At 59.9% G+C, this 11,304-nt stretch overlaps 1 protein-coding gene across 1 annotated transcript; it reads left to right on the top strand.

The window, feature by feature from the left end:
* The first annotated feature begins 1,325 nt into the window (after window positions 1-1,325).
* Window positions 1,326-10,679, top strand: DLL1 (delta like canonical Notch ligand 1). Its single transcript, XM_042987562.1, has 11 exons — window positions 1,326-2,321; window positions 2,529-2,825; window positions 3,532-3,592; window positions 3,833-4,090; window positions 5,920-5,980; window positions 6,504-6,634; window positions 6,758-6,927; window positions 7,041-7,257; window positions 8,760-9,564; window positions 9,764-9,881; window positions 10,000-10,679. Exons 1-11 carry the CDS (start codon window positions 2,268-2,270, stop codon window positions 10,003-10,005), a joined length of 2,178 nt encoding a protein of 725 aa, XP_042843496.1. The 5' UTR covers window positions 1,326-2,267; the 3' UTR covers window positions 10,006-10,679.
* The last annotated feature ends 625 nt before the right edge of the window (window positions 10,680-11,304 follow it).

The following is an 11,304-nucleotide window of genomic DNA, read 5'->3' as shown; positions in this document are numbered from 1 at the left end:
CACCTTCCACCCTGATGACACCGCCGTAGGTGCTGGGGGAGGGGGAGCAGACAGCGTTGGGAAAAAGACCCCGAAGTGTGCTTAATGAAGCTGGATGCCAGAGTAGGGATCCATGCGCCACCTTAATTCTGCACTGAGCACACGAGCATGAGAGCAATTGAGATAATTCATTGTGTGATACGTGTGTTCTCAGCCCTCCCAATAAACTCATTTCCCTTAAAAAAAATGAAAACAAAAGTTCTAGTGTCTGATGGACGTGTAAAAACCTAATAAGGTGATGGTTGTGTAAAGATTTCGGGTGGGGGGGGGCGGGCTGGAAGGTCTTTAGAACATGTGCCGGACATTGTTGCAGAGGCCGCGGCGCGCGCGGAGGGGAGCTCTTTCTCTCGGCATTGTGCGGGGAGCAGGTGCGGTCCGCATTACCATACAGCTGAGCGCACAAAGAGCCACTGATTCAGCCTCGCACAATAACAGACTGCCTTAATGACAGCCACGCGAACGACACACACCAAACTCACTTTTTACCAAGCGGAGGGAGGCCGAGGGGGGAATACCCAGGAGAGAGGGGCTGGACACCCAGGAAAGGTGGCGGTGGCCGAGAATCGCTCCGGGAAGGACGTGTGCGCGCGCGCGTGTGTGTGTGTGCGCGCGCGCGTGTGCGGGGCGGGGGTGCGGGCGCTAGTTTGAGGCGTCAGGATCTCCCAGCTTGGGGGGGGTGGGGGGAGGCGCATAGCGCTACCCAGACCCCGCCCCCACCAGCGGCCTCCCGCTGGCGCGGGGACTCCGGGGTCCCCGGGGGCGCCGCGCTCGCCTCAGCCCTGCTTTCGGAGGACTCCCAGACGCAGCGTCGCCGTCCTCGGCCGGGTGGCTCGTCGATGTCAGACCTTCCCAAACTTCCCGAAACTCACGGCCGCCCGCCCGCTGCGCGCGCCCGCCCCTTTCCGACCACGCTCGCGGCCCCCGCGCCCCCAGACCCCGAGGCCCGGCCCGCGCGGGGAGACGGCACGCAGACGCCGCGTCGGCCGGGCGAGTGTCCCAGGCCGCGTCCGGCGGCCCCAGGCGGGCGGCCCTCGGCGGGGCCGGAGGCTCGGCACCGCCCCCGCGCGTCCCCGCGTGTCCCCGCGGGGCTCCGCGAGCCTGCGGCCGGCGGCAGAGCCGAGGGGCCGCGGCCAGGGCCCCCGCCTCGCGAGCGCAGGGGATTCTCGCGGCGAACATTTTGCAGGAATGTAAATGAGCGCGTTTTGTGTGGTGCGGAGGAAGGCGGGGGGCGGGGGCGGGGGCAGGGGAGGGCCGGGGGCGGGGAGGTGTGGGGGCGGGGAGGAGGTTGCACATTTTACAGCTCACTGACCATTTGGCGATCCATTGAGAGGAGGGTTTGGAAAAGTGGCTCCTTTGTGACAGCTCTCGCCAGATTGGGGGGCTGCTCATTTGCATCTCATTAGCCATGCGGGCGGCCGGCGGGATATAAGGGCGGCCGGCGCCGGCGAGCGCAGACCTCGGCGCGCACCCGCGGAGAGCGGCCGGGCCGAGCGCGCACCGGACGCGCAGCCGTGGCGCGGCGTCTCCGCTCGCCACCCGCCGCCCTGTGCCGGGACCCCGTGCTGTTTATGTGGATGGCACCGGCTGGGTCCTTCGGGGAGACGCGTGTCTGCGCGGGGGCGCGGGACACACGAGTCCGGGACGCTCCCGGCACGCACGCCGCCGCCGAGTGACACGGGCCCGAGCCGCAGGGCGCGCCGCGCACACTCGCCGCCGCCGGGGTCCCTGCGCGCGCTCCGCGGGGCCCGGGATTATCGCCTCGCCGGTGGGATTTCCAGACCTCGGCTCTCTAATCGGACTCGGAGGAAGCTCTTTGGGAATTAAGCTGAAAATCTGGACGCTTCCTCCCCTCCCCCCCCCCCTTTTTTTTTCCTGGGAAGAAGCTTGAGACAAAACCAGGAAGCCAACGACCCCTACCTACTGGTGGACTGGAAGAAAGGAGGAAAACCGAAAGTTGCGGCTCCATCAGCAGTCTCGGAGCCAGCCCTTTGCTCGTGCACCCCCAGAGCGCCGTCACCCGCGCAGGGCGGATCTGGACGACCGCAGCCCCCGAAAGAGGAGACACGGGCTCCGGAAGAAAGGAGCCCTGATCACCCCGGCCCGCGGCGGAGCGGCGGCGCTTCTCTGTCCACGCTCCTGGGGGCCACGGCCACCCCCGGGCACCCCCCGCAGTTCTAGGGCCCGAAGGCGGGGGCGCAGGGGAGCTCGAGCGCGTCCAGCGGTGCACCATGGGCCGCCGGTGCGCCCTGGCCCTCGCCGTGGTGTCGGCCCTGCTGTGCCAGGTAAGTTGTCGGCTGGGGTCTCCAGGGCCCCGCTGTCAGGGCGGGTGTCGATGGGGCACCCGGGAGCCGCGAGGCGTCAGGCAGGGCACCGGGGGCGCAGGGGGGTGGCGAGCCGGGCCGGCGGAGCCCGCGGTGAACCCGAAAGCTAGCGTCGGAGCGCAGGGCCCCGCGCCCTCAGCCCCGCCCCCCGCCCCCCCCCTCCCCCAGGTCTGGACCTCCGGGGTGTTCGAGCTGAAGCTTCAGGAGTTCGTCAACAAGAAGGGGCTGCTGGGAAACCGCAACTGCTGCCGCGGGGGCGCGGGGCCGCCGCCGTGCGCCTGCAGGACCTTCTTCCGCGTGTGCCTCAAGCACTATCAGGCCAGCGTGTCTCCTGAGCCACCCTGTACCTACGGCAGCGCCGTCACTCCGGTGCTGGGCGTGGACTCCTTCAGCCTGCCAGACGGCGCGGGCGCCGACCCCGCCTTTAGCAACCCCATCCGCTTCCCCTTCGGCTTTACCTGGCCGGTGAGCGCTGCACCTGCGGGGCGGGGCGGGGAGGGGCGGGGAGGGGGCCTCGACGGGTCAGCCCGGCTCCAGGCACGCTGGGGGCGCGCACCGGCGGGGTGCCGGGGAGGGGAGGCGGGCGAAGGCGCGGTCCTCAGGGTGGCGGCGGAAGGGGCCAGGCCCGGAGCATCGCCTCCACGCCCCGAGTGACCCTTCAGGCGGCAGAGTGACAGCCGGGCTACCGCGGGGCCGAGAGGCGGAGGGTCTGGGAGGTTTCGGAACCGGCCTCTGCCCGTAGCTCCCCGGTCCAGCGAGCGCCTTCTGGGGGACAGTTCTCTCGTTGCCCTGTCCCTGGGCAGGTTGAACTGCCTTCGCAGCATGACAGCCCCTGGCCCCTGTGTGTAGCCCCCCCACCCGGTGACTGATGACAATCCCTGCAGCCCCGCCTGCTCGCAGCCTTTTTTTTTTTTTTTTTTTTTTTTTTTTAACGTGATATCCTGTACTAACAGGCTGAAAAAACACGTCAGGAAACCACTCTTTAAAAAGTTCTTCCATTTCCTTGAGGAAAGTGAAAACAGGCAAGAGATGTCCGGAGACCCTGCTCTGGGCACACAGATCTGCACCGCACCCCAGGCGGTTCCGGACTTGGGTGACCCGAGAGCGTCCCTTTGGGTTTTGGTTTTTAACATTTCTAGTTTATCTTCTGTCTCCTCCCCCTTTCTCCCAGGGCACCTTTTCGCTGATCATTGAAGCCCTTCACACAGATTCTCCTGATGACCTCACAACAGGTAAAAACAAATCAAAAAACTCCAAAACCAAGTCAACAGCTTCCCCAGTCAGTACGCACTTGACCTCTTGTCTCCACCAGAAATCAGCTTCTGTGCTTACATTCTGCAAACTCCTGCAGGAGGCTCTGGGTGGAGGGCCTGTGGCCTCCTCCCCTGCATCACACGTCAGTTCTACCTCCCCCAGTGCCCCAAGCCTCTGGGTTCTTGGTCAGAACCAACGGGAGCACCGTCTTCCCACAGAAAACCCAGAAAGACTCATCAGCCGCCTGGCCACGCAGAGGCACCTGACTGTGGGCGAGGAGTGGTCTCAGGACCTGCACAGCAGCGGCCGAACAGACCTCAAGTATTCCTACCGCTTTGTGTGTGACGAGCACTACTACGGGGACGGCTGCTCCGTCTTCTGTCGCCCCCGAGACGACGCCTTCGGCCACTTCACCTGCGGGGAGAGGGGGGAAAAAGTCTGCGATCCTGGCTGGAAAGGCCAGTACTGCACTGAACGTGAGTTCCTGCTTCCCTCCTTGGTCTACTTCCAGGCCGGAGCTCCCAGGGAGTGGGGGGGGGGTAGTATTCTGTGAGCCAGTGGGGTCCTCACATGTCAGCACTGGAGTGATGCCCTGGTGGGGAAACTGAGGCCAGAGAGCTGGAGAAACTCGCCGAGACCTCACAGCTAGCCAGCAGCGGGGTTGGGGTCAACTCAGAAGTTTTAACTTCCGCTATGGGAAGCTGCCTTTCTTAATCAGGGAGGATTTTGGACACAGGGCCAGGGGTCAGGAAGTGAGCCGGAGGGAGAGGAGGAAGGAAGGGAGGAACAGAGAGGAGAGTTTGTATGTGGAGGCGCATGCTCCAAACCAGTTCTCTTTGCCAGGACAGCGTCTCGTTGGAAAAATGCTTCGCTTTCTTTCTAAAGTTGGTGTGCTTGGCCTTTTCGCAGACTGAGCGTATTTGCAAATACTCTGTGTGACGCACGTGTGTTGTTAATGACATAGTCCCTCGTGGGGTCTGTGGACAGGAGACCGTGTGTGTCAGCTGAGGCCTGGGTAGGCAAGAGCCACAGGGGAAGGGGCCCGCCTGCCAGAGCGTACACTGCGCTCACAAAACATCTTGCCTGGGGAAGAAATACCTTCACCAAAAGGCGACGGGCCCTGCCTGCCCCATGATTCTGGTGGAGAGCGGGAGGCCTGCGAGGCTTCCGCTGGCTCCTGGGCCTGCTTCAGGTTGGCAGGCCTCTCTTCAGCTTGCGGAGGCCTCACTGCCAGTCTGCACACCCTGGGATTGGGTTTCCCTCTAGTTAGGAGTTGGGTGGGCCCTGGAACTCCCCAGAAACCCTGGTGACTTTTCCTTCTCCTGCCCTGGAGCAGGCGAACCTCCCTCCTTGTCCTTAGGCCCAGAACCTCTTGCCAGGGAGGTCTCTCGGTTCTGATTCGTGCCTGGGGGTGAGGGTAGGTCATTGTTTTGAGCTGTGCCCGGGCCTGAGCAGGCTCTGTTGTCTTACAAACTTGGAGCAGCTCGTCGATGAGTTTCATAACCCTGTGAAGGAAGCCAGCTCCACATCAGCCCCCACCCCCGCGGGGACCTCTGGCCTGCCTGCTGCCTTCCGTCCGCTCCCCTCCCTCCTCTTCTTCGCTGCGGGGGAGCCGTAAACTTAAACTTTTTTCTTCTTATTCAAACACTGGAGCCTCTCCCCGCCCCCAGCTAGCGCGTGCCATCGATTAGATCTCTCTGGGCAAAGGCGGCGGGAGCGCACGCCAGCTCCCATTGGCGGAAAGGGCTCGCGCGCACACGCGTGTCTGTGTGTGTGTGTGTGTGTGTATGTGTGTGTACACACACGCCGGGGGTGTGTGTGCGGGTGGGGGCGGGGGGCGGGGGAGGCGGTATTGTCGCACTGGGGCAGCTGCTGGGAGAGCAGAGACAATAGAGCAGCTGTCTTGCCCTGGTACTCTGCATACCAGCTGTCCACCCTTATCGACACACACACTTTCTGGGTATTAAGAGGTGGAGCTTTGTGCATAGAATTGGGAAGTGGGGGAGGAGGAGGGGGAAGGACTTCTGACCCTCTCTGAAGAAAAGGGGATGGGGTGGGGGTGGGGGTTTCCGCGCTCTTTTGTCCTGGAGCCGCTGTGTTAAGAAGAATGCTCATCCCAGGGCGGAGTGAAGTCCACAGTTACCAGGCAGGACCGTGGATACTCCACAGATGGAGATTAACTCCGCTGGGTCTGCCAACTGAGCTGAGCAAGTTTTGTCCCAACCGCATTGTGGCAGCAGCCCCCGGTTGTGTTGGGGAGGATCTTGGGGTGGGGCTTGACCCCGTGTCTTCTCTTTGCTTGTAGCAATCTGCTTGCCAGGATGCGACGAGCTGCATGGGTTTTGTGACAAGCCAGGGGAGTGCAAGTAAGTTTGCAAAAGGGGTTTTTCCCTTCTCTGCTTCTCCTTGTACCTGGTGTATTTGTAAAGTAGCTCTGGGTGATCGTTTGAAAACTTCAGGTAGGAGTAGCTGGCTGTCGGGGTTGGAGCCGTTATTCTCGTGTTTCTACTTAGTAAACTTACAGAAACACGTAGAGTCACGGGTTGTCAGTCATGGAAGCCCCTCAGTGGTTATGGGAACGTACGGATAGCTGTCTGCAAGGAATTGACATCGAAGATGGGTTTAGTTCAGGGATTCCCAAACTTTTTGGCATCCTAGGACCACCTAGGGAGCCCCTAAAAATGCTGTCCCAGCGAGCCTCACTCCCAGACATCAGACCCTCTGAGGCACTGGCGTGTGTGCAGGCTCCCGAGGAGACTCTGGTGTTCTGCCTCGTTTGAGAGCCAGACGTGTTGGTGTCGCTGGAAGGTGGTTTCTCGTGGGTCGGGCGTGTGTGTGACCATGAGCCCGGTGGTGCCGGTGCCCGCCTGACACGTGCTCTCTTCCTAGGTGCAGAGTGGGCTGGCAGAGCCGGTACTGTGACCAGTGCATCCGGTACCCAGGCTGCCTCCACGGCACCTGCCAGCAGCCCTGGCAGTGCAACTGCCAGGAGGGCTGGGGTGGCCTCTTCTGCAACCAGGGTGAGCCCCCAGCCCCATCCAGCAGCCCTGGGCTTCCCTGGCTTCGTCACGGGGAAGGTGTGGTCTCCCTGAGTCTGACCCTGGGCTTCTCTCTCCTCCTTCTCCCGCCTCTGCCCCTCGCAGACCTGAACTACTGCACACACCACAAGCCCTGCAGGAACGGGGCCACCTGCACTAACACGGGCCAGGGAAGTTACACCTGCTCTTGCCGGCCGGGGTACTCAGGGGCCAACTGTGAGACGGAGATCGACGAGTGTGGCGCCAGCCCCTGCAGGAATGGAGGCAGCTGCACGGTGAGTCCAGCCCCAGCAGGATTTCCTGTTGAACGGGGGCGCTGGTTTGATACGCATCACGCGGGTCTCTTGGAGCGACCCTGTGACAGCGCTCTATCTTCTCTGCGACGCAGGATCTTGAGAATGGCTACTCTTGCACGTGCCCACCCGGCTTCTACGGCAGAATCTGTGAGCTGAGTGCCATGGCGTGTGCCGACGGCCCCTGCTTCAACGGGGGACGGTGCTCAGACAACCCCGAAGGGGGGTACACCTGCCGCTGCCCCGTGGGCTTCTCCGGCTTTAACTGTGAGAAGAAGGTGGATTCCTGCAGCTCTTCACCCTGTTCTCATGGTAGGACGGCAGCCCCAGCCGCTCTGAGACTTTGTCAGGTGGTCAGCACTGATGAGAATACAGTTAGAGGGCACATGCGTTTCGCGTCCAACCAAACACGTCACTTTGCAAGCTACCCCGAGGTTATGGAGCCCTTTCAACTGAACAGAAACGCTTCACAGAAGTGTTATCCCCGAGCCTGGAAATGCTCAAGGAGCAAGAAAGGCAGGCAGGAGTGTGGATTCTCACGTCCTACAGGGGGAGCCTGAGGCAGAGAGGTGGGATGACTTCTCAAGGTCATATCGCACCACAGGTGTCTGAGTCGGGGCCATGATTCAGTAGATTGCGCTCCAATGGCAGTGCAGCGACTGTTTTTGGAGGGAAGCCCGGCTCAGCTCTGTCACCCAAACATAACCGTCTGGTGTGTCTGTGCAGAAGTGTGGTCTGTTGACGGGGCCCTGCTCCCCTGTGAGTGGGTAGAGGAGCGAAGCTGGGGCCAGACATGCCAGGCCTTCTGTGAGCTTCGCCATTAGCCACGATGATTGACAGAGAGGAAATCCCTGTCCTTCTGCTGTCCACGTGCCGTACAGAGGGCGTGGCGGTCCTGTGGGCTCAGGCTCTGCCTCCTGTTTGTTTCTACCCACTGAACCAACAGAAAGGTTGGCTGCTTTATTTTAGAGGCAGAATAGCAGGAGGTTTAACAGATTGGCTCTCGAAGGACAGGGACCTCTTCCACTCCCTCCTTTCTTCCTCTTCCTTTCTGTTGTCAACCCTGCTCTTTTCACTGACTGTGGAACTGCAGGCAAGCACATCAGCCTCATTAAGCCTCAGTTTCCTCATCTGCAAACCGGATGTCGTGAAAGTGAATGCAACGCTGTAGCCAAAGCGCCGTGTACTGCCCCGGTGGGAGTGGAGCTGCTGGGAGGGTTAGCTGCGGGGGTGCCCAGTCAGCGTCCGACTTCTGCTCAGGGCATGATCTCAAGGCCCGTGAGTTTGAGCCCCGCGTCGCGCTCTGTGCTGGGAGCTCAGAACCTGGAGCCCGCTTCGGATTCTGTGTCTCCCTCTTTCTCTCTGCCCCTCCCCCGCGCGCGCTCTCTCTCTCTCTCTCTCTCTCTTTAAATTTAAATAAACTTGGGGCGCCTGGAGGGCTCAGTCAGTTGAGCGTCCGACTTCGGCTCAGGTCATGATCTCACAGTTCACGAGTTCAAGCCCCGTGTCCGGCTCTGTGCTGGCAGCTCAGAGCCTGGAGCCTGCTTCCGATTCGGATTCTGTGTCTCCCTCTCTCTCTTTCTGCCCCTCCCCCGCTTGCACTCTGTCTCTTTCAAAAATAAACAAACGCTAAAAAAATACTTAAAGAAAAGAGGTATTAGCTGTATTGTTTGCAGTTTACTGAGCTAGAGCTGGACCAGACCCCTCCCCTGGTGTTTGTGTCTAGGCCACGGCTGCCTCGTCTGTCTCGCATCCCTGGTGTACCTTGCAGGACTGACACGTAGCAAGGCTTCAGGATGTGTCCTGTGTTTCAGGTGCACAGTGCGTGGACCTTGGTGATGCTTACCTGTGCCGCTGCCAGGCTGGCTTCTCCGGGAGGCGCTGCGAAGACAACGTGGATGATTGTGCCTCCTCCCCGTGCGCCAACGGGGGCACCTGCCGGGACGGCGTGAACGAGTACTCCTGCACCTGTCCCCCGGGTTACACGGGCAGGAACTGCAGTGCCCCTGTCAGCAGGTGTGAGCACGCGCCCTGCCACAACGGGGCCACCTGCCACGAGAGGGACCGGCGTTACCTGTGTGAGTGCGCCCGGGGCTACGGAGGCCCCAACTGCCAGTTCTTGCTGCCTGAGCCGCCCCCGGGCCCAGCGGTGGTGGTGGACCTCACCGAGAAGTACGTGGAGGGCCAGGCCGGGCCCTTCCCCTGGGTGGCCGTCTGTGCCGGCGTGGTGCTTGTCCTCATGCTGCTGCTGGGCTGTGCCGCCGCCGTGGTCTGCGTGCGGCTCAGGCTGCAGAAGGACCGGCCCCCTGCCGAGCCCTGCCGTGGGGAGGCGGAGACGATGAACAACCTGGCCAACTGCCAGCGCGAGAAGGACATCTGTGTCAGCGTCATCGGGGCCACGCAGATCAAGAACACCAACAAGAAGGTTGACTTCCACGGGGACCACGGGGCTGATAAGAACGGTCTCAAGGCCCGCTACCCTGCTGTGGATTATAACCTAGTGCAGGACCTCAAGGGCGACGCCGCGGCCGCCGTCAGGGACCCCCATGGCAAGCGTGACGCCAAGGGCCAGCCCCAGGGCTCTGCAGGGGAGGAGAAGAGCACCCCGACACTCAGGGGGTGCGTGCTGCGGGCCGGGAGGGGACACGCGGGAAGGCCAGCCTGGGAGGGCGCCCCGATGCGAGGGGGTGCTGCACTCTGCAGTCAAACGCTCTACCCCTGAGCTTTACCCCCGAAGGGGGTGCTGCACTCTGGGCCGGCGCCGGTCAGTTTTTCCTGTTCTCACGTGTTTCTTGTGGTTCTTTCATTTTCCCCTCAGTGGAGAAGCACCTGAAAGAAAAAGACCAGACTCCGTGTATTCTACTTCAAAAGACACAAAGTACCAGTCGGTGTACGTCATATCGGAGGAGAAAGATGAGTGCGTCATAGCGACCGAGGTCAGTGCGCAGCCCGGGCCTGGTCTCGGGGCGGGAGGGGGGGGGGGGGGGGGAGAAGTCAGAGGGTGCCGACCTCTGTCTGGAACTAACTTCCCATCCTGTCCTGTGGGCCCACCAGGTGTGAAATGGAAGTGATACGGCAAAGTTCCCGTTTCTCTTAAAATAAATAAAATTCCAAGGATATATGCCCCAGTGGATGCTGCTTGAAAGAGGAAAGGGAGACCCACGGACTGCTGCTGAGGAACCGATCCGGACCCAGCCGGCTCTCCCTTCCGAGGCCAGCTGGGGACGCGGCGTGGCTGCAGCTCGGCGGCGGCCAAGGGGCCTGTTGCACTGCCTTCTAGGACGTTCCCATTGCACTATGGACAGTTGGCTTTTAAAAAATATATATTTAAATGAATGGACTTAATTACTACGTGAGAAGCATGCACTGCCTGAAGTGTATATTTTGGGTTCTCATGAGCCGGTCTTTTCTTGAATTAGAATCACAAACACTGCCTTTATCGTCCTTTTTGATACTAAAATGTGTTTTTTCTAGGTGGAAAAAAAATGTGTGTTATTTTTTGGACTTGTAAAAATATTTTTCATGATATCTGTAAAGCTTGAGTATTTTGTGATGTTCATTTTTTATAATTTAAATCTTTGGTAAATATGTACAAAGGCACTTCGGGTCTATGTGACTATATTTTTTTGTATATAAATGTATTTATGGAATATTGTGCAAATGTTATTTGAGTTTTTTACTGTTTTGTTAATGAAGAAAATCCTTTTTAAAATATTTTTCCAAAATAAATATTATGAACGACGACTAGAGGTGTGCTTCCTCACCACGCCCTGTGCTCGCTCCCTCTAGACAGAAACGGCTTCTGATTGTCGATTTTCAATGTCTTTGCCTGGTTTCAGTGGCTTCTGTCTGCCTCAGAGAAGCCTGCACAGTTATCACCAGGGCGTCTCCGGGAGGGGCTGAGGAAGGCTGGCCAGCTCCTGAGCAGCCCCTGGGCTCGCCGGGGGTATCACAGGCACATGCAACTCCGCATCGTGCTGACGGGTCCGAGGACCCTCAGAGCTGGCCACCTTTCTGAGCCTTGTTATTCAAGGGCTGGAACAGAGCCTCATTTGGGATCAAATACCCGTGAGACACTTTTGTATTGCCATGGCAAAGGCTTTTTGTCTTAGGATAATACTATTCATCCATTTGTTTATGGGTTATTTCCAGTCAATTCGAGAGAGTTCGTTGCCTTCTAACTCAACAGTTGTGGGGGGACAGAGAGCGGTAAGATAAAAATGTTTTTTATTGAGCGCTGACTACCGGCCCCGGGGAAACCGCTGTGCCTGGCTGGGCTGGTTACTCCTGGTGCTGGCATTACTCCTTTTACAGGAGAGGAAGCTGAGGTTTGGGGAGGTGAAGCTTCTCGCTCAGGGT

Source organism: Panthera tigris, chromosome B2 (genome assembly GCF_018350195.1).
Source record: "Panthera tigris isolate Pti1 chromosome B2, P.tigris_Pti1_mat1.1, whole genome shotgun sequence".
NCBI lineage: Eukaryota > Metazoa > Chordata > Mammalia > Carnivora > Felidae > Panthera > Panthera tigris.
The sequence above is the reverse complement of the archived record's forward strand: the minus strand, read 5'-3'. Positions and strand labels throughout refer to the sequence as shown.

Coding starts and splice junctions, on each gene's coding strand:
- DLL1 (XM_042987562.1), top strand. CDS start 2,268: ATGGGCCGCCGGTGCGCCCTGGCCCTCGCCGTGGTGTCGGCCCTGCTG. Junction 2,322..2,528: donor TGTCGGCCCTGCTGTGCCAG/GTAAGTTGTCGG, acceptor CCCCTCCCCCAG/GTCTGGACCTCCGGGGTGTT. Junction 9,565..9,763: donor AGCACCCCGACACTCAGGGG/GTGCGTGCTGCG, acceptor TTTTCCCCTCAG/TGGAGAAGCACCTGAAAGAA.